This window comes from Solea solea, chromosome 2 (genome assembly GCF_958295425.1).
Source record: "Solea solea chromosome 2, fSolSol10.1, whole genome shotgun sequence".
Classification (NCBI taxonomy): Eukaryota; Metazoa; Chordata; class Actinopteri; order Pleuronectiformes; family Soleidae; genus Solea; species Solea solea.
This window is the reverse complement of record NC_081135.1, coordinates 28,945,150-28,966,328: the sequence shown is the minus strand read 5'-3', so window position 1 is coordinate 28,966,328 and position 21,179 is coordinate 28,945,150. Positions and strand designations below refer to the sequence as shown.

General features: G+C 39.8%; 4 protein-coding genes across 13 annotated transcripts in view; 1 reads left to right on the top strand and 3 right to left on the bottom strand.

Moving 5' to 3' along the window:
* Window positions 1-531: 531 nt before the first annotated feature.
* LOC131455553 (claudin-14-like) lies at window positions 532-7,365 on the bottom strand. Of its 7 annotated transcripts, none has more exons than XM_058623256.1 (7): window positions 7,230-7,365; window positions 5,076-5,327; window positions 4,553-4,950; window positions 3,627-3,690; window positions 3,362-3,516; window positions 2,941-3,202; window positions 532-2,046 (listed from the first exon to the last, which is right to left on the bottom strand). In XM_058623256.1, exons 5-7 carry the CDS (start codon window positions 3,364-3,366, stop codon window positions 1,540-1,542), a joined length of 774 nt encoding a protein of 257 aa, XP_058479239.1. In that variant the 5' UTR covers window positions 3,367-3,516; window positions 3,627-3,690; window positions 4,553-4,950; window positions 5,076-5,327; window positions 7,230-7,365; the 3' UTR covers window positions 532-1,539. The 7 variants fall into 7 exon arrangements, with proteins under 7 accessions (XP_058479239.1, XP_058479238.1, XP_058479240.1 ...); XM_058623255.1 differs by lacking the exon at window positions 7,230-7,365 and having other exon boundaries at window positions 4,553-4,815; window positions 4,890-4,950; window positions 5,076-5,350; XM_058623257.1 differs by lacking the exon at window positions 7,230-7,365 and having other exon boundaries at window positions 4,553-4,749; window positions 4,890-4,950; window positions 5,076-5,350.
* Window positions 7,078-12,486, top strand: LOC131455551 (F-box only protein 47-like). Of its 2 annotated transcripts, none has more exons than XM_058623251.1 (10): window positions 7,078-7,413; window positions 7,731-7,886; window positions 8,033-8,109; window positions 8,473-8,547; window positions 8,813-8,921; window positions 9,307-9,483; window positions 9,645-9,794; window positions 10,043-10,185; window positions 11,122-11,268; window positions 11,987-12,486. In XM_058623251.1, the coding sequence occupies exons 1-10, from the start codon at window positions 7,263-7,265 to the stop codon at window positions 12,101-12,103; spliced, it is 1,302 nt and encodes a 433-aa protein (XP_058479234.1). In that variant the 5' UTR covers window positions 7,078-7,262; the 3' UTR covers window positions 12,104-12,486. The 2 variants fall into 2 exon arrangements, with proteins under 2 accessions (XP_058479234.1, XP_058479235.1); XM_058623252.1 differs by having other exon boundaries at window positions 11,122-11,281.
* A 61-nt stretch (window positions 12,487-12,547) lies between these two features.
* Window positions 12,548-15,746, bottom strand: LOC131455554 (ADP-ribosylation factor-like protein 6). Of its 2 annotated transcripts, XM_058623262.1 has the most exons (9): window positions 15,357-15,745; window positions 15,113-15,163; window positions 14,939-15,000; window positions 14,781-14,849; window positions 14,588-14,682; window positions 13,671-13,800; window positions 13,061-13,116; window positions 12,949-12,961; window positions 12,550-12,753 (listed from the first exon to the last, which is right to left on the bottom strand). In XM_058623262.1, exons 1-9 carry the CDS (start codon window positions 15,477-15,479, stop codon window positions 12,720-12,722), a joined length of 633 nt encoding a protein of 210 aa, XP_058479245.1. In that variant the 5' UTR covers window positions 15,480-15,745; the 3' UTR covers window positions 12,550-12,719. The 2 variants fall into 2 exon arrangements, with proteins under 2 accessions (XP_058479246.1, XP_058479245.1); XM_058623263.1 differs by lacking the exon at window positions 15,113-15,163 and having other exon boundaries at window positions 12,548-12,753; window positions 15,357-15,746.
* A 2,526-nt stretch (window positions 15,747-18,272) lies between these two features.
* The window catches only part of LOC131455550 (ephrin type-A receptor 6-like), a 307,078-nt gene continuing 304,171 nt past the window's right edge, over window positions 18,273-21,179 (bottom strand). The window contains exons 16-18 of one of the 2 annotated variants that reach the window (XM_058623250.1): window positions 20,546-20,739; window positions 20,001-20,150; window positions 18,273-18,940 (exon numbers count right to left, since the gene is read on the bottom strand). In XM_058623250.1, coding sequence (XP_058479233.1) covers window positions 18,787-18,940; window positions 20,001-20,150; window positions 20,546-20,739 — 498 coding nt within the window. In that variant the 3' untranslated portion in view covers window positions 18,273-18,786. Of the gene's footprint in view, window positions 18,943-20,000; window positions 20,151-20,545; window positions 20,740-21,179 lie in introns of both variants that reach the window. The other variant, XM_058623249.1, reaches the window with a different exon arrangement.

The window sequence follows — 21,179 nt, the reverse complement described above, 5'->3', positions numbered from 1 at the left end:
TACACAGTCTTTGTTGCTCATTGGTGTGATTAAATATGTTGACTGGTGTGTGACAGTTGGAAACAAGAAAAGTTACTTGCTGTAATTTTGTGACATTTCTTCTAATTTAGTGTCTCTGTGGAGACAGAGGACTCCTCTAATTGGAAGCTTTCCTAGGAAAAAAGCCTAGAAATGTGAAAAGAGACATGTACGCAGTGATATACAGACAGAATGAAAAAAAAAGCCTCAGTCACAGATAATGGCACATATGGCTCAAATGGAAACATCGACCCACTGCAGCTTTACTGCCATCTAGTGGCCTTTACTAGCCTTACTCAAGTCTGTGTGATTTATAAACAATTTATAAATTGATCAGAGCTTTTTAGTGATCATGTCATTGGTGGATCTAGCACTTTAGACTCTTAATCCTTACAAAATCACAAAAGGCCTCTCTCCATATCTTGACGTGTCATAGCAGAAGACGCTGTTAATGTGTAACAACTACAATGTTATTTGTTACAGCTGTGGTGTTACTTTCAAAATATCATTTTATCTGCTGTGAAATAAGCCAATCAAAACTACTTTTGACGATATCAAGTGTTTATTATTTTGTCATTTGTATTTCAATTATTAGAAGCTTCTTTAATACGGGGTTGGTTTCCCTTTTGCAGCTCAAACAGCTTTCACACTTCTTGAACGACTTTCCTCAAGATTTTGAAGTCTTTCTTTGGGAATTTGCGTCCATTCATTCCGTAGGGCATTTATGAGGTCAGGCAGGTTTGGCTCTGTGTGGGTCAGTCAAGTTCTTCCACACCAAACTTGTCAAACCATTTCCTTAAAGTCACTGGGGCACAATCATGTTGGAATAGAAAAGGACCTTCCTCAAACGGTTGCCACAAAGTTGGCAGCATAGCATTGTCCAGAATGTCTTGGTTTGCTGAAGTGTTAAGATTGACCTTCATTGGACATAAGGGGCCGAGCTCAAAGCCTAACTGAAACACCTGAATTCAAATACTTTTGTCCATATAGTGTTGATTAATGTGTTTAAGTTACTGATGTGGAGCATTGTCATTTACAAAAGTAAATGCCAGTTAAAACATTCAGGCTTCATCAAGGAAGTGACTAAACATGTGGTCATTAATTAACACGAGTGTCAGAGGTTAGAATGTGGGAACTGAACTTCACTACATGGTCTCGCTTCTCTGTGATTATTTGCAGGACAATGACGCCACCTTCTGGTCCTGTAGTTGTGTAGCAGCAGGGCAACCAGTTTTATTTTCCATGCAGTTCTCTTCAAACACTCAGTGAATCCCAGATTAGCCAAGGAAAACTTAAGTGTGACCTCACTTCTGGTGACAGTGAGAAGAACGGAGGAGTTTGTTGAAGTGTGATATGTTGCAAGTAATGTTTGGTTAAACATGAGAAGGTGAGGTACTTGTCCTTCCTTTCACATTTTCTTTCTTGCTTTACAGGTGTAGAGGAGACAAGAAACAACAAAATAATAATGAGTTGGAGAAAGGTTCAGTTTGATTGTGCAGAGCTGCACAGATCCACCAAGATTTAGACGTAGTTATTGAGCCGATAGCCATTGCTGGAAAGGGAGCACAATGAGGGAGTGCGATTATCCTTCAGGGCCTCCGGTGGCTTGTAGAGTGGAGCAGGGGGATAAATGATGTTGAAGGCAGGAGGAGGTGATGATGCTGGAATCCTCTGTATATGCGGGGGTCTCTGTGACCTGGCAACGTTGCTGCTCCAGCACAGCACCAGTCCTCCACACAGACTGAGGCAGGACGACGCGTAACCGAGGTACACTGCCAGGCCGATCTCACATTTCAGCCCACTGGGGAGGAAGGGGCTGTAGAAATCCAATATGACATCATTGGTGGTCCAGGACACAGTGATAAGACAGAGAAGACCAGCACAGAGGAAACCGATTCCCCCACTCATCGCCAGTGGAGTCTTGACGAATGAGCCGCGGGCAAAACGGGTACACTTCATACCCATAACAGACACCAGAGATGCCAGGACTGAGATGATACAGGACAGCACCATGAGTGCCCGGGCAGCCTAACGAGGAGAACAGACAAACTCTTATTGTTGGGTGTAACTATGCCCTTTTTATCAGTTTGACAACAACCTTTTTTTTACTTACTCTACGCAAGTAATGTTGTAAAAGAATATAATGTTATGAAATAAACTAATTTAGTCTCAAAATCTAATCTCAAAATCACAAAGTGCTTTTCATTAAATATAAGTACACAGATTAAAAACAGTGATTTGTTTTGTAAAGGAATGGCAGGAATCAAGAGACCATCTGTTATCTATTAATATCTGTTATTGTCATTGTCATTGTTGCAGACAAAGACCTAACAAGACAATCTGGATTCCTGTTGCTGGGGTTGGAGTTCTGACTTCTCTGGCAGATGACAACATATTAAACAACTTAATGAATCTTAAGGAAACATTGTGCATTTACCAAGCTGCGCAACTAACAACTGCTTTGACTTAAGAAATAAATGCTGCCTTAGCTCAGTCTGAATTACTGATTTGTCAGTGATGTGTAGGGTAAATGAAACAAAACCAGCACCCAACAGTACAAATCCCCACAATATTTAGCTTGTAAGTTTTCTGTCTGGAGTTTGCATGTTCTCCACTTATATGTGCGCACGTGCTCCAGTTTCCTCCCACAGTCAAAACAAATTCATATCGGATATTAGGTTAAATTGACACTCAGGTGTAAATATGAGACTGAGTGTTTGTTTGTCTCTGCCTTTTTGCCCTGCGTCAGCTGGGATTAGCTCTCACTCCCTCTGCCACCCTCAAGAGGATAAAGCCATTTGCAAGGATATGAAACCAAATAAAGCTGCATATCATCATGTTTGAGAAGCGCAAACCAAGGAATGGTGATATGTCAGGTAAAAAAACAACAAAGATACATGACATGGTGTGTGTGTGCTGTACCTGCAGGTCATGAGGCAATGCCAACAGAGATCTGTACAGCTCACACTGGTAAATGCCAGTGCTGTGCCACACACACTCCATCCACAGGCCTTTCATGTAGGCGGTGGCTGTGATGATGTTTGAGCCCACGTATGCTGTGGTGCGCCAGTGGGGGAGCAGAGTTGCAGCCACAGTTCCCGTAAAGCCCAAAAGGCCTAAGAAGAAACCAAGGAGCTGAGCCGCCGTGCTGGCCATGATTGGTTCAGTCACACAGATCCTCAAACTGCAAAGAAGAAAAAGTAGATACTCTAGGAGATGAGTGGTACCAGTGGAGGTCTCAAAAGAGTGTGTGTCAAATGATGAATATACAATTAATTTAGTATTTGCATTTAACAAAAGGAAAATCAACAGAAAGAAATTATTTAACATGAACACAAGTCACCACATGAAAAAGAAGCATTTCTGGAAGGAAACTACAGTCCCACAGGTTGAAGATGTGGCTGGTTTCCTCCTCTTATCTGCATGGTCCCCAGCAGTACTGTAAACTCCACTGAGCTAACATCCAGTCACAGAGTGTGAGCCATTCCTCAAGTGTCTCTAGGGTGCAGGCAGAAATAGCAATAGAAACTTTCAGTATTCTGGCATCAGTCTCTGGTGAGTGGCAGATGACTGCATCTGTGACTAATGAGAGCAGTGTTCGGCTTCACCTGTTTAATGCTCTCCTCTGGAGGGCAAACCACAGCAGTCCATTTGTTAAGCTCTACGCCGCCCCTCAGGAAACGAGAGAGGAAATTAAACATTTACAGAAGCCGCCCAAGCTGAGAGTGCTGTTATAAACCACTAACTTTGAACATTTTTTTCCACAGGTCTGCAGGGTATTTGACAAAGAGCGATTGGATGACTTGATCACGGTGCCAGGCCCTAAAATGTGGCAACAATGTTGTTTCAATAATTGGCCAAATCCTATTATGTCTAATTTATTCCCTGACATGAGATCACCTGACACTGTCAAACACATAGTGGAAAAAAAACCCACCCCTCTCCCCATAGATCTAGGCCACAAGTAAAGATCTCATTGGTGGTTAAGCATTTACTTTTGTCCCATCTCAGTGTTTTGAACAAAATGTCCTGTAGGTGGAAAGATCCTGAATAATAAGCAGGCACTCTGTTACATAGACGGACAAATATCACTTGTTAAATATCCAATTGTTTGTTGTGCCCACAAGCAACATTACATTTCCAACTGGGGGAAAACATCCTGTGCTCATATGGAACCACTGTTTCTTTTACTTCAGAGAACAGAAGCTGTTTATAAAGCCTGAGTGTTTTAGAACTGGCACTGCTGGGGCTTCTTAAATATATGAGATACAAGCCTCATTGTGCTAACTTAATGACTAACTACACCGACAGCATAACAAGTAAACAATGGGTACAAAAGCAAGACTTCTACAAGCATCTTGTTTTGCTTTTTTTTGTTCCGTCTTTGAATTAGCCCAGTTTAGTCACTAATTAACTCTGTAATCCACCCTATTTTGAGCAACCACAGTTTCTACACTGGACACTACTGCACATGGAGTGCTACTTCACCCCCTCAGATTTTTAATTAATACTCTCTTGACATTTGAATACTCACCAACAAGGTTACACGAGGACTACACAGCCATAGTCACAGGTGCCCATACGGCACGCTTGTCTTAAGTGACAGAGACGTATTTGGAGAAGTTCCAGACAAACAGGGTCACTGGCGTTGATTCCACACTGACCACCTCCTTCTGTTTCCGCAGGACTGTCAAATATGTGACCAGCCAGATGTCATCATCAGCATTATCCCTGTCAGCGACAGGAGCATCATGTCAAAGTTGACATAAGAGACTGTCCTCCTGCTGGCATGTGGCTCTGGACAGATAAACAGGGCGGATGACAAGTACTGGAGGAAGAGCAGAGACAGACAGAGGAGATATTGTCCTTACTGCTCGTGCTGTTTTGGTCTCAGTAATTCAGCTCCCTCCATCTCCAGATCTGTGAATAATACTGAAATACAACACAATTGACACAATAGTTTCACAAATGTCCAACATGTGGAAAACAATTTATATTTAACTGCAATCAGGAGACATTTAATATTAAAAGCAATACTGAAAAACTGCCAGTCTCACTATATTTGATCGTAATGCGGTGCCGAAAGATATGGTAAACCTGGTGAATAACTCACAACTCCAGTTTAATCCCAGGTTCATCTTCTAAGTCCATCATCTTGATCAGCGCTTTTCATCTCTGTCCCCCAGCCCACCATGACATCTTGTTGGCAAACATGAGCTTTAGCCTTGCCCTGCTCCAGGGTCGCATATGTAATATTCAGTTCCCTGTAAAAGCCCCATGGTCAAGGGATGATCCTCCACAAGATCTGCCTGTGGGAGACACCATTTGTTTGTGGAACACTTAACAGTCTTAGTTAAAGCAGAGTAAATCCTGTGATTAGCAGCTGAGCATAGCTGTTTGATTTACACACTGCTGGAGGGTGGCATAAACATGTCAAGTGTAGCACAGGCCCTCCTTTTTTTTTAAAAAGTGTGTGCGTGCTTTAGTCAAAGAAGCTGAAATCTTTTCCTGTACAACACACACCCTTTTAATGATGTGTAAGCGGACACACGCAGAACTCTCTTGAGATAGGACACTAAAGATAATGCACACCCACAAAGACTTCATGACTAATATACATTGTTCAGTTTATACTACAGTAAATTATGGGAGACACAAAGGAAAGTATTTTTGTAAGAGTCTAAGCAATACAGCACATGACTTTAAAATTATTATTATTATTATTACAGTATTCATCATTCTGTTCAATACAAGTCAAAAATATGACTGTAAAACATCTTGTTGATTATGGCTTTTGTGAAATACTACCTGTGATCACATGAACAATGTTATTAATTCTGATTGTCCTATATAATGATGGGTTGTGGACCACAATGGACCAAGTGCAACTACATGCCCAACAGAAACAAAACAACCACCACCAAGCACTAATGGGGGCAGAATTCTGTTCACATTAATAGCATTTAACTAGTAAAAAACACCCAGTCTTTTATTTTGAAATAGCCACAGGAAAGGTAATGTATCCATAAGATTACATGTCACATTTTGTATGCATTTCTAGAGCATTTTTACTTCTAAATGTAAATGTTATGCATGTTGCATATAAATATGGGTTTAGTGATAATTATTTATTTAAAACCTTGTTTTTGTGACCCTTCACTTGCTCCCTGAATATTTCTCTGGTTTTCAGTCATACTTCATGAGACTCAATGAAGCTCAGATAAAACATTTCTCTTTTAACAATATAGTGCCCTTGTCATAGTCTACTTCCTTGGAAAAATGTACTTTCCAGATATGTTTTACACTATGACACAATGTGTCTTGTTTTATTACTATGAAAATGACACTAAATGAGAATGAAAGACTTGTTTACTTCATAAACACTAAAGCACAGTTGTTTATTCTGAGCAGCAGGTCATCACAAACAGGTAAGGAGCGCTGACAGCTACCTAACTCCACTGCTAGAGCTGACAGAAAATGCCTTATTTAGCATTGATAAGAAACTTTAAACATGTAACACCAGCATGTATTTCTATAAATTGTTTCTATCTGACTACAAACATGGTAACGTTATAAATTGACAAATTACCCAGCTTTAGTTTACTCATGTTTTATTTCTAGCTATAGCTAGATTAGCATTTGACTAAGCATTTTTTTCCCTAAAGTTGTCAGAGGAGTGACAAATTAAATACCAAGATATAAATAAATAGCCAGAAATAATTACAATAATTAAAATTACAATAATTACAACAATAAAGTGACAAATTATCCAGCATTACCTTTGAGCTGGAGGCTGCAAGTTTAGCCTGTGACTTGGCATAATTAATTAGTTCTCCTTCAGCTGAGAAGAGCTGGAAATAAAGTGACATATGACATTGTTTCTTTCGGCTTCTCCCTCTGATAATAAAGTGACAGAACAAATCATAAATTACCAAAAGTGATAAATAATAACAATAAATACAAATGACCCAGTATATTTTAAATGAGATTAATTTAGCTAGCTTGTGACGTAGCATACTATGCTACGTCACAAGCTAGCTAGCCCGAGTGACAACGTGACAAACTAAAAAATAAACCTACAAAGTGACGATTTAGACATTATTTTTTTAAAGGGTTTCATGTAGCTAAACTTACATAAATTAGCTTGTGACTTGTGAGTCAAGTTTCAGTTCGGTGAGCTTAAGTTTACTTTAGCTTCAGGTCAACTTTACCTTGTGTTTGTGAATACAGTCAACCCAGGGACGATGGACATGATGAGGAAAGATTCCAGAAAAGTGAAGAGGACTCTTTATCCAACCAAAACCATCATGACACGCAGCCAGTGTCTCACCAGCACCAGCCACTTCCACAGGCTCCCAGCAGAGGTGTTCAACATGATACTAGATAAAGTGTCTGGTAAGTTTAACTGACTAAACTCGGAAAACATGACCTGCCATAGTCATATTTTGTTTGTTGTCCCTAATTTTAAGGACATTTCAGATAATGTTGTGGCCTAAGGAAACCATACTTTTCAAGAAATAATATGGATTTCATCATTGAAATTAAGTTCTCTGAACTGACATTTCAATTAAAATCTTCTACTGTAATTGGTAATTGTGAATGTGAATTTCTCTGTGAGATGAATAAAATATCTATCTATCTATCTATCTATCTATCTATCTATCTATCTAATTGAGACATGTATAGTAATGAATAATATTTGTCTTTGACAGTGCTGGAGCTCAGTGTATTTAGCATGGTGTCCAAAGAAATCAGTAGATGCGTTATGGAATACATCTCCACCTTGGCCTGGAGAAAAAAAACGATCACCCAAAACCACTCCAGTTGCCTTGAACAGGGATCCACTAATGGACCCTTCAGAAACCTGGGTGAGGGACAGCTCCTGATTTTCTCAGTATGTTTTATGTGTGATCACATCTCAGTGGATGGATAAGCTATGTGAAATGAAAGGCTGGGAGAGACAGGGATTAGTCATATTTAATTTGACAATGTGCTTTTGTGTTGATTCTCTCAGGGTTATTATTCAAACGATGTACATTGTTTCTGCCAGCAAAGGACAAGTTAAAGTTTATCTTCAGCCAACTGTCAAAGGTAAGACAGGGCTTAGGTGAGATAACAGGCAGAACCAAAATGTGTGTAATAGCTCACTGATAAATTCACATTATCTTTATAAATGTTTGAAATAATTATTTAAAATGAACCTTACCCTTTTGGAAAATGTCTTCTAACTAACTATTATAGAGGACCACGGTGATCCTAATTGCCTTATTACATTATGAGGCATTATGGTGGCAGCTTTACATGGCCATCAAGACTAGAAAAGCACTATATAGATACAGACCATTTACGTTACATAGAATGTGACTATTTCACAAACTTACACATTCTTATTATTGATAACAGTATTCAGTTTTCACAGTAATCCTAAAACGTTGTCCTATTGATCTTTTTCAGATCCCCTGCTTCATGTTAGAGCAGTGTCTAGTTCCGAATTGCAGTGGCTTTGCCAGGTGTGGTGTCTTCCTCCAGGTATGAGGAATTTTAAAGATAGAAAAGGTTGTATTATGTATCTCAAGGAAATCACAATCCAGATATAAATAAGTAGTTTGTCATAATATTAAATGCGATGAGATACCATCAAATCTGAAGACTTGCTCTCAACTTAAAGATAAACAACTTTCCAGTAACAAACACAGCACACACTCTGGATAATATATTTAAGAGAACCACCTTTCTTACCTTAAAAACCTGTGACAAAATAAGAATATTAAGTAATATGTTGATTTCTTCACAGACTCTAACTGCACAGTGGGATGAGCTGGAGTGTCATAGAGTGTTTAACTTCCTGTGGGAGCACACAAACCTGCTGCAAAAAATTGAGACAGTGATCTATGCAAAACCAGGTGTGTGTTTCAGTGTCTGGGAGAGAAAATACTACTGAATATAGGAAAGGACAGAGCTAAAGTGTAAAAGGGAAAACAATTGATCTCGGAGGATGCCATTATCTTCATTAAACCCATTGTGTCATATCTGTATTCCTTGTGCATCATTCCTTTTACTCTATGTCTGGCTTAGATCCATAGTAGTAAAAGCAGTGATGTGTATGATTACCTGATATAGTGCTTTAGTGCTTAAAAACACCCCCTTAAAATTCAACAAACCAAAATGTCAATGCGCTAATAGCAGTGCTGAAGAGTGAAGTAACTTGACAATTAATGACTCTGTACCTTTTTCCCGTTGAGCTCTGGGAAATTTTCAAGTTATGATAATAACAAAGCCTGTCAACAGGAACGAGGTGGTACCAGGAGCTGCAGCTCCGTAGTTTCTGCCGTCAGGTTCTGCTGGACCCGAGGCAGAACCAGCCATCAGAGTGTCAGTTCTGGCTAATACAACTCCTGAAGCCTTGGCCCATTGTCAGTCAGGCTCGCTTGCTTTTCATCCTCTATGGACCACTGATGCCTGAGGGTAAGAGAACTTTCATACTGGACAGTTGAATTTCATCATCAGATTTCTCACCATCAAAAAACTAATTAATGTTCATATTATGTTGACATCGGATAACAATATACTGTACAATACAAGGCTGATTAGGCATAGTAAGTGAGTGGGATTGTCTATTCTTGCAGGGACTCTTGTTTGGCAGGACCTGGTGGAGAGAGGCCTGTCCCACGGAGCACTGTGGGACCTGGCCACATCCTTCCTCCTGCTCATTGGCAAAAGAGAAGTTAAAGGCTGGACCAGCAACTCAATGCTGGCAATCCTGGAAGAGCTTATTGGTATCACACTTCAATTGTTGTCAAACTATAATAATTTGACCTTATGTAGGACAAGTAGATCGATGCAGTTTATTGACCCCACTGTGACATTATCTTTAAACATAGGGTCCCATAAGAAAAGTAACATTTATTAATTAAATGGCATTTGATAATTGTCATTTGGTCTATGATAAACCATATTGAGTCATTTCAATATACCGTATATTGGTATAAGAATGGACGTTTGTTGTGCTCTTCCTCATGTCCAGTCATTCCTCAGCCCTGGCACGTGGAGAACGTGGCTCGTCTGTTGGTGTTGTGTGGCAACACTCTCTGCTACACTGTTCTGGCCAACAAAGCCCTGAACGGACGACTCGCTGAGATCTCCAGACTCATCGTCTTCATCATACTGGTAAGATCATCAGCAGCTTCATCTCATTTGGGTTAGTTAGATATACTGGCCTTCGCTAGTGTTTTATGTCAAATATGATATTTGCCAGGATTGTCTTTTTCTGATAAAGTTCAATGCAGTGGAGTAGTCAATTAATATTATAATATAACATAGATTAAGGAGTTAAGAAGTGTGTGCACCCTAATACCAGGGTTCTCAATCTACATGTGGTACATGTACCACCAGTTGTGTGCGAGCTTCCTCTGGTGGTGGTGCGTAGAAAATGAAACAAAATAACAACAAAACAATAACAAATTCAATAATAATAATAGAGTCACCTTATCTCTCGCTCCATCTTAATGCAATTTCCCTATACCAGTGTCTGAAGTATATGTGAGGAAGAGGAGGATGATGATAGAACAAATGATCTTATTAGCGATAATGGTGTTACCTCGAGAGCTCAATATTTTCTCAGGTGGTACTTGGTATAAATGGTTTGAGAACCACTGGCCTAATAGCTTTAGGCAGATTGTGAAATGAATCATCCATTACTGCTGACCTTGGTCTGTGACTCTTTGCCACGCTTGCTCATTCCTGTTCAGACTCAGGGGGTTAGAAACTGACCCAGCATGCAATAGGCAGAAGGCAGAAGGCATAGTCTGCGTCTCTTCCATTATAGTGGTTATATTCAGTGCTGTGCAAAAAAATAGGGCACCACTTGCTTTGTCGTTGGCCCTCCTGATGCCAAATTATGGGTTTATGGCTGTCAAATTCTGTATTGTTTGGAATTTTGTATGTAAAAGATGCCTTTCTGACTTGTAGTCAGGGTCAGTAAACCGGTTTCTAGAAACTGAAACACTTGATGATAAAGTAATAACCATAATATATTAATGATAATAATAATTTTGTGAATTAAACCTTTGCTAATGTTTTTTTTGTTTATGTCTTTACCCTTAGGTGTCTGAGAAGGACAGCTATAACATGAGCAATGTGGTGAAGTTGGTGATACGGATCTGCAAGATCTTTAGCACGTCTGCAGAAAAGACCGGCTTCATACAACAACTGGAGAACATGTTCTCAGAAATCACCAGGGAGTTCTTCGAGGTTTGTGTAGCAGGTGAATTTTTGTCCCATGAAGTTCTATAATTCCATGTTGAAATCACACAACCACACATACAGGATTTAAAAAAAAAAATGAATGGGGGATTTACTATTGAGTGAGATGTACAACTGTTAAAAATAAGACAAATGTTTTGTTGTATTCGGGGTATGTGGAAGTGTGAAGATTTTACCTGCAGTGTAGAGCAGTTAATGAGGAGCAGTGTATGTGTAATGGCTCAGACAGATGGCGTTCTCTCCTTCCTATATTTTATTAAAAACAATTTAAGCTCAAGTGGATGTGTCTTTATCATAATTTAGTCACTTGCAGAAAATGTTTATTTTAAATTTTCAACAGCCTCCATCCTTTAATTCTACTCAGTGCTCCTAGTCAATGACACAAGTGGCCTGCCTCATTCATTACATTGATTATCTCTGTGCTAATGTGGATGAATTAAAAAAAAAAGTTTAAAGTTCACTTTAAAGTGTGGACTGGCATTTGTGTCACCATATTCTTTACCACTATTTGTGTAGGAATTACACAAACAACTAGTCCACCCTCTCCACAGCTCGCATGTGTATGAGAGCTGTGGAAAACTTCACCAAGAAAGTGATATCCTCGTGTCAGTTTGATTGATTCTATCACAGTAGCTTCGAGAGTCCCGGAGAGGCACGCCATGAGATATATATAAAAAGTCAATCATTCCTTTGTAATGTGTTCCAGGGAACCACCTTGAAAACCGGGAGGCTTTCCAGAGCCTGTGTATCCTCTTGGACTCCAGTGCTCGTTTCCACACTAAACTCATCCTTCAGGTGCCAATGTAAGAATGATGCTGATTGAAAGTGACAAGATGTGGAGCAGGCGAGATGGAGAAGAAACAAATGGCGAGAATAAAACAGAGTCTCTGGAGAGAGGAAGAGAGTGATGCAGCTTTACAACAAAAATGAGACTTGTGTTTTCATGGTAGGTACGAAATCTGCAGTCATTTCACTGTATGTTGGAAACAGCATTCAATTCACTGGTTGAAAAGTGTTTAATTCCTCAAAGTTTAAAGTTTTAAACTATATTTAAAAATTGCATTTTTCCTGTTCTCTTTTTCATTTGTTTTTTTTAAAATGAAAACAGTATTTATAATCTCCAAGTAGCCTTTTAAAAACAATTCATGAAGTCATGAAATAAAAATGAAACAGTTTCAAAAGAAAGTTTGTTGATTGTTCAAATAATATATTGTTTATATAAAGAAACTTCATTACAGATTGAAGTGCAGTTTGTTTTAATGATGGCAGCTTCAAACTGTTAGTCATATACAAATTATACTTATTGCACAGTTTTATTTATTCAAAGACACACGGCATTACATTTGCAGCATGCACACAAGTACTAGACTTTGTAAGGCCTGCAACATCACGTGTGATGAGTTCACCACATCCATAATGTGTCCACGGTCACAAGCACTTCAGTCATTCATGTGTTCATTGTTTTGATGTGATCTGGTTGGAGGACAGAGGAAAAAAACCCAGAAAACAACTGTTTGTAGTTATTTTCACAAACATAAACCTTTCATTAAATTTGGGGAAAACAAAGCTCCTAATGTAACTAAATGAGCCACAGCACAGTATATACCACACAAAAGCCCAAAAGAGATACAATCTATGACCATGACATGTTGACACGATAATACTTACTGTGCAATTTGTTCTACAAGTAAGGGGGGAGGAAAAAAAAGACATGTTTTAATGAGGGTGGCAGAGAGTCTTTGTTACTCGTGTGGTATGACATTTTTATAAACCGGGTTACCGTGTAGCCAGTCCAGCCCTTCCTGCAGGCCCTCTCCTTTGATGGCATTGCTCGCACTGGAAAAAAACAAGATGTCAAGGAGTTTAATCTCCCTCTGGCACAAACTCACTTTCTCATGCCTTTTCTTGGATCCTGGATGTTCAAAGCTGTCTAGCTCTTAATCTGCCTTCCATCTGTCTAATGGGTAAACAGGGTGGAAAATACCTGTTTACAAAACAGTCTGACACACTGCTCCAAGTGGTGTTTAAATTATAAGCATTTAAGGAAAAAATAGAGAGGACAAAAGCAGTAAATTACACATGTTCTCGTGTCTGAGTGTGTTCTACTAAACAGACCCATGACGGGAAGTAATCAGAGTGTAAATGATGTGTAGTTCCTGTTAATCTGTTAATCTGAAAGCACAGAAAGTTGTGGATGGGAGGTAGCAGAGTTGAACTGAGTTTAGTCATTTAAATACAAGTCTACTTCCTTCATGGGTTTGGACTTAGATCTTACAAAGGTGAACATCACTCAGTAATGTGGCCATGTGACTGGGGATTGTACAGTATGCATGAGAAATGAAATGAAGACCTTAACACTGGAGAAGTTTCACATTTGACAGATAGTTTACCAGATGTGCCAAGGTTTGTCTTTTATGTTCTCCAAACACAACATCTGTGAGACCTTGACAGAAGACATGGCGTCCCGCAGATCCATCTTGTTGGCAAAGAGCAAAACTGGCATCTTTCGGCTGCGTATATCTGGTTGTCGACGAGATAAGAACACAGTTCGGCATCAAGAAGGCTGCTAATTTGTGAGGGTATTTCACACACACACACACACACATCTTGGGTCATGAAATGAAGTTACTTGATTTATAGCACTGCTGTACACTTAGCCACAACAAAGGACTAAAACCAGCACTTGATACTCCAGGACACCAGTGATTAGTTCATTGTCTTTGACTGATGCTGCACTAATGAGCTGAAGAGCAACCTCCTCGACACATCTCACATGGGAGGGGGGTAAAAAAAAGGAAATTACAACATATTGTGATTTTTGGGAAATCATTTTCTCCCCAGAACATACATAGCTAAACGCAGCATTTATCTGCAATCCAGTTTAATAAATAGTGTATATTCATCTTAACCCAGCATTTCATCTTATTTCTTTTACATAACTACTTCAGTGATCACTGACAAGGCAAAGCTTAAAAACAATGTCTCTTCTTCCAGGCCTGGTTGTATTTATTTTATTGTTAGCAGCTTAATGTCGCCGTTAACTTAAAAAGGAACGTTCTGTTGTACACGTTATACACTGTAGATACTTGTCAGGCTGACGTGTGATGTGCATTGATTTTGGACAAAGATTGCTTCAGTTCCCGAGCTTGTAGATATAATATTGACCTCAATTAATTCCTTTTATAATAATCCAACATACTGTATATAATGGTAATCTGTATCTATTGTAAACATACCAGCTTGAATACACTAGAAATGATGTATATTCATATATAAGAGGATGAGACAGAGTACAGGTCTGTTGTACCTTGGTGGTTGAGAAGAGTATCGAGTTCCTCTTTGGCCACAACCATTCTCAGTTTGTCGCCGCTGTCAATGACAAATATGATGGCATGACCTTCTCTGAGGAGGACAAGAGCAAACAAGATGATTGACAGAACAGATAAACACTCGCATGCTTAAATATTTGATGAGCAGTGGGCACACTGTGGGGTTCATACTTGTAGTAATGCTCCCAGAGGTTTCTGTATCTGCTCTGTCCAGACATATCAAACACGGTGAAGGACATGCTGCGTGCAGAGGACAACAGAGAGACATCAGCACACGCGTGCCTACATTCACCATTGTTTCTTTTTTTTACTTTACTTTTGAATTCTACCTTGAGCACTTGAACTTTTCAATGTTGAAGCCAATTGTCGGGACTATGTCTTGTGCCTGCGCCTGCATGCGCACGCGTGCAACCACAAACCCACAAAACACACAGAAACAGAGAAGTGATGGCAAAATACGTCAACAAGGAAATAATATAAGGAGAGTGTAACACAGGCTTTACCTGACTAACATGTTTCCACTCTTCTGACAATGGGCCAAAATGATTTGAACGCTGTGAACGATCGCAGTGAAATAAAGGAGATTTATTTCCCTTACTGAGATCTCAAATGGTCATTGTATTAGAGCAGATTTATGGGTACTCACATGGCTGGGCTACACACAAAAGCCTCTTAGTTCTACTATTATTTTCCCCTTAAAACATTAACATGCACTGACAATGACTCCCAGTATCCCAGTGTGCTTACATTAGCTGGTTTCAGCTGGTTGATGATGGTGGTTTTGCCGCTGTTGTCCAGTCCCAAACACAAAACATTGACCTCTTTTTTCTTCAGGCCGAGCCAGCCCGACAGTTTATCCAGCAGCCCCATTAAGACTCAAATGACCTCTTCACCATTAAAAAAAATATCAACACATCACCCCATAGGTGCTATGATTACTGGTAATTAAGTCAACTACATTTGTAAAACCTCATGAAAGCAAACAATGACGGTAAACATAGAGTCAGAAACTGAGAGGACGCCTGTGCATCTCAGCTGGGGGCAGATAATCCTATTAGGATGAATTAGGCTTTGTGATCCACGTGGTCACCTGATCACGGAGAATGGTACGTCCCGGGTTGTCCCCATCCTCATGCATTTGATTTATTGCTTTAAGTACATTCCCTTTCTGAGGGAAGACATGAAGACACGGCAGCAGCAGCAGCAGCAGCAGCAGCAGCAGCAGCAGCTCCACTGCCTTCTGCCTCTGTCAATCTGTCAGTCTGCGTGAGCTGCAGTTGCAATTACAATCCATCTGTGACAGACGAGTATTTCAGTAAATGACGACAAATGGAAAAAAAATGACATGCGCACATTGCAAACACACATATGGCGAAGTAAGAAACGCCAACGTAATTGGCCTTTTCGCCCGGTTTGACAGGTTACAGTCGGAAACATTTCATTCATTACGGCTGAGTTCCATTTAGTTAGTTTCAGCTAAATACATGCTGCTTCACTGTCACATTGTCCTCAACGACATAAACTGAGCAAAGCTATTTCTTTTCCTGCCAAAACGTGTCAACATGTCTGCGGTGAGAAGGGCCCATAACCTTGAAAGTTAAAGTAAAAATCGAAATGATTGGTTTTTGCATTTGCTTGATATGATACTGTTAAGAGTTTGGACTTTGGTGTCAATGGTCCAATAGCTCCATCTTCAGTCAAGTGATAATTAATATGTAATGTTAGTTGCCAGATTAAAAAGTGAGATAAACTCAATAATATCACTATATACAGTATTTACTATAAGCATGCTATTGTGCACATTTTAAAGCTTCAGTGTGTGGAATTTAGATGCATTTATATTCATTTGTCAGATAATTATACTTACCTCTTTTACAATCACCTGACGGTATGAATTGTCAGATCTATTGAGGCTATCATTTTGGACTACTGTGTTTTTACATGAACAATCAAAACATCTTTTGGCTATATAGAATTACATTCTGCACCTTTAATTTAACTTTTTGTATATAGAAGTATGACATAATGTCAAACTACAAATGAAAAGCTGCAAATATACTGTATAATATTTCATTTACTGTGAAAAAACACTGGTTTGGTTGTCTTTGCTTAATTATTTCAGAGGTAAAAAAAATAAATAAAAAAAAAATAAAATCAAAACCAAATTAAATGAGCAGTCAACCACCAGAACTGTTCATCTTTATTTGCAAATAAACAATCGCTGTAACTGCCTCTTACAGTGTGCAAGATCTACAACATCTCTTTGGAAATAATAGAAAAATAAAATACAAGAATTATAAGTATACTTGTACTTTGTACAAAAGAACGTTCTAACATTGCTCAGCAGTAGAACATGCTAAACAAACAGTATCTGATATTCTCAATATTCTGTAGAGGGGTGGTGACCGTGACCGTGGTGTGTACAAATATGTCCGTGTGTCTGGATGTGTACGTGCACCTTTCCTCCTCCTCCTCTTCCTCCTGAAGGCCAGGACGCGTAGCCGCGCCGTGACCCCCAAATGCACAGATCCCGTTTGCCTTTTTGACGTTAATCACCGAGCCACCGTTCATCGTAAAAAAAAAAACCCATAGCTGTACGGCGGCGACTGCACTCTCCGATATGGATAACAACTCAAAATAATGGCTAGGTCCTTTGACTGCACTCAAACGTGGGCGCTCTAAACTCTAAAGTGTTCTCTGTCTTGTGAATTGTAAGGCATTCAATGTGTGTACACGTCAGTTTGTGTGTGTGTGTGTGTGTGTGTTGGAGGACGACACATGAAGGGGTTGTGACGTTGCTGTTAATGCTCATGTCCTCTCATGTTCTCGCTTCCTGTTCCAAAGAAGAATTCCCAACGGCAAATATCTGAATATGTGACATCATCTACTGCAGAGCCAACAGGTTTCAACTCTACTCTACGCTTATGTACACCGACTTCCCAAACGCCAGCTTTTCACGACCACAATGCAAGCATAGACTGTAGTAGACGCCTGTATCCACCTGGAAGCAGCTACAGTATACACCCGACATCCTAACGCGACAGACGTACAAACTTAGTTGGCGTATGCAGACACAAAGAAAGGATGAATGTGTAAATCTGTATAAACCCCACGTTCAGTTTCCAAACGACACCTCCCGTCTATTCAGTATCTAACACCTGTGAGTAATAATATTATGTTGGGACAGTGGAGACTTTCAGGCAAAAATGTAGAACATTCACAAAAAAGAGAGTCAAAATAACAATAATAGCTCTGTAGAAGACCTGTTTTCATCTGAAGGCAACAAAGCTGGTTCTGCAAGCTGAGCACGTGACAGTAAAATGGTTGTGTGTGTGTGTGTGTGTGTGAGCCTCATGTTTATGTCATTGCACAAGTCTCCATCTTTCTCTCTCTCTCTCTCTCTCTCTCTCTGAGATACTGAGGTGACTGCATAACACTGTATTGCTGACTTGGATAGAAATCTTCCAATAAATAAAAAACATTATAAATAGGATCCAGATTTACTAGGGCTTTCACATACAGGACTGCACATATATAGATATTAGGTTATGATAATAATTATCGATTAAATTGTCTATACACTTTTTAAACATTCAAGAAATCCCCACAACTTGCTCCTTCCTTCAAGTATTAGCGTAAAAGATTCTCTGGGGGGGGGGGGGGGGGGGCAGCAGCGGGGCGGCGGGGGGCTGAAACCAAAGCAATGCAAATCATAAATATTACCTTCATGATGAATTAATAAATAGAAATATTTAGGATACGTTGTTTTTTTTGTTTTTTTTTTTCCAAAAGACAAAAATGTTTCGATTGCACACCTGATAGCAGCTACATGAGCACATTACTCGGAGCAAGAAAAGAAAGAGGAACAAAAAGGAAAGGAAAAGAAAAGAAAATATTGTGTAGATTATGTTCGTTAATCTACGTCTCTAGATATCTGTCGCCCCACACACAAATACTGCTGCTGCAACAAGGCATTACATTCCTCTAAGTGAGGGTCTGGGCCAGTCTGTGAAGTCTGTAACAGACTGACACACTAGAACCAGGCGTTCTGGGAAACGGGTGTATAGTAAAAAAAAAAAAAGAAACTACTGGATGTGAGGGAGACCGCGGGTCAGTCTGCTGTGCCAGTCTGTCCAGTGAGTCTCTGGCACAGGCTGTAGACCGTCTGTCCTGTGGTCTAAACTTCACTCGTGTCCCAGGTTGTCTGACAGGGCGTCCTCATACATGGAAACCCTTCTCCTGTTCGTGCAGTAGCTGCAGGCGGAGTGTCTGTAAGCTGCTGGTGATCCGCCGCTGGTGGCCGATCAGCTCCACGCCAATACTCCTCACATCTCTAGGGCGAGAGGTGACACACAGACGCACACACACAACACTTTCACTATACATGGGAGAACATAGGTCATCTGTCTGACGCCTGGCTCACGTGTGCATTACACTGTCAGACCTGAGGCACTTTGAACATGGCTTTGTGAGTGAGGACCAACAATATTATCCCACTTTTCTGATACTTCTCTTCTTTTTCTGTCCTTTTTTGATGCATGTAAGAGCAGTCTTGTATAAAGTACCTTAAAGGGATACTTGAGTCAAAGTATCTTACCAGAAAATTCACTTATTACTTAATAAAAGTCTTAAAGTATATGACATTTACTGTATTTATGTATCAGAAGTAGTTTTCTGATAAACGTATTGAATAAGTGAGGCAGCTCAGTGGTAGGGAGAATTGTCTTTCAACTGGAAGGTTGTGGGTTCAATGCCTGGCCCTGCTAGTCTTATACAGTATGTGTCCTTGAGCAAGACACTAAACGCCATGTTGAAGCGTGTGAATGGTATAAACTACAGTGTAAAGCAGCTCATCAAGACTAGAAAAGCTCTATATAAATAAATGATTTAGTAAGAGTAAAAGTACACAATGTATTTAGAAATGTAGTGGAGTAAAAGTTGCTAGAAATATAAATAAAGTGAGGTACAGATACGTGAATTTTGTACTATAACAAAGTATTTTATAAAAAAAAGTATTATTTAAAAAAAATAATCCAAAATCCATTTGGGAGGTAACAAAATCTTTTATTTCAATTGGTATTATATACTCTCTGACTGTCTTTGTGTGTTCTTTGCTGATAAAGTTATAATTTACTGTAGTACATAACGCTGCTATATGGATGTGATGTGATGTCATTATCTCGCCCTGGAACACGTAAGCATGTAGGCTACAGGTGTCGGGGAGGATGATTTGCTCTCTCGAAGAGCCACTATTAGCTAATATACAGAAAAATGGTGGAAAAAGATGTCCGGACTTTCAACCTTGCATAGTTTCTGGTTCCCAAAACCCATAATCAATTTCAACAGCACATCAAAGATAGCTCTATTTTAAAAATGATTATGTTTACTCACTCAATACTCATCCGGGCCACAGAATCCAGCGTGCTGTAGCCCGCCGCCATGAAATTGCTGTTGTACTGACTCATCTTGATGGAGTCCAGCCAGTCGCTGACAGAGATAAACATCGGAAAGTCCATTTCCTCCCCCGGAGACTCTGGTAGACTGATACAAACAACAACAATAATAATAATAATAATAATAATAATAATAAAACGAACTGTTAAAGTCATGTTGCGTGTGTATTTAAAAGAGTTAAGAAAAGAGTGTAACACACTTCAGGCTCTCAGACATAATTTGAACCTGCTTTAATGGTGGTAGTGAAAGTATATGTGTACAGCAGCTTTCTCAACTACTTAAAGCCATCCTATATTTATCTTTATAGTCCTAATATTTATTTATTGCTATGGTTTTCTTTCTTATTTTATGTTTTTTTTCATTATGCACAGGCCACTGTAACTCAAAAAGTGGATGAATATAGGATTTTATCAGGACAAATATCCTATTTTAACTCTTATTGTCCTGCTCAGAATTAAAAGTAAGCTTTTGCAATCTAATACCTCTGAATGTCCTCCACCAGTGGCAGCAGGCTGCTGGGGTTACGGATCAGTTTGTCCAAGAAGGAGACGACGTCTGTGAATTTGGGCCGATGATTTCTCTCCTTCTGCCAGCAGTGCAGCATCAGCTGGTGCAGCGCCACGGGGCAGCCCATCGGCGCAGGCAGCCGGTAGCCCTCCTCAATGGACAGAATCACCTGGAGAAACAGTTGGATGTGACGTGAAGTCGGCATTCAATCGTCTTCTACCACTCTGTCCTCCACATGAGGGTCACAGGGCTGCTGGTGCCAATCCCAGCTGACATAGGGGCAAAATGTGGGGTATGGTCGCCAGTCCATCGCAGAGCCACATAGAGACAAACAACCATTCGCTCTCACACTCTGTCCAATAATCCCCAAATCTGCATGTCTTTAGACTGGAGGAGGAAACTGGAGAACACGGAGAAAACCCACGCACACACACGGGGAGAACATGCAAAGTCCATGCAGAAAGGCCCTTGTTCTGACCGGGTCATGAACCCGGGTCTTCTTGCTGCAACAACCAATATAACATATTTTATTCAATCATAACAGATTGTTTCTTATTTGCATTTCGTAAATAAGATCTGAGAATCTCAGGGTCGGTCACATGAAGAATA

What these genes read in the sequence shown, in the direction of transcription:
- LOC131455553 (XM_058623256.1), bottom strand. An exon ending in CATTGCCTCATGACCTGCAG is followed by an intron (nt 2,047 to 2,940) that starts GTACAGCACACA and finishes TCTCCTCGTTAG; the next exon opens with GCTGCCCGGGCACTCATGGT.
- LOC131455551 (XM_058623251.1), top strand. Translation starts at nt 7,263, where the DNA reads ATGGACATGATGAGGAAAGATTCCAGAAAAGTGAAGAGGACTCTTTAT. An exon ending in GGTGTGGTGTCTTCCTCCAG is followed by an intron (nt 8,548 to 8,812) that starts GTATGAGGAATT and finishes ATTTCTTCACAG; the next exon opens with ACTCTAACTGCACAGTGGGA. An exon ending in TCATCGTCTTCATCATACTG is followed by an intron (nt 10,186 to 11,121) that starts GTAAGATCATCA and finishes CTTTACCCTTAG; the next exon opens with GTGTCTGAGAAGGACAGCTA.
- LOC131455554 (XM_058623262.1), bottom strand. Translation starts at nt 15,479, where the DNA reads ATGGGGCTGCTGGATAAACTGTCGGGCTGGCTCGGCCTGAAGAAAAAA. An exon ending in ACCAGCTGAAACCAGCTAAT is followed by an intron (nt 15,164 to 15,356) that starts GTAAGCACACTG and finishes GATCGTTCACAG; the next exon opens with CGTTCAAATCATTTTGGCCC. An exon ending in TACTCTTCTCAACCACCAAG is followed by an intron (nt 13,801 to 14,587) that starts GTACAACAGACC and finishes GTCGACAACCAG; the next exon opens with ATATACGCAGCCGAAAGATG.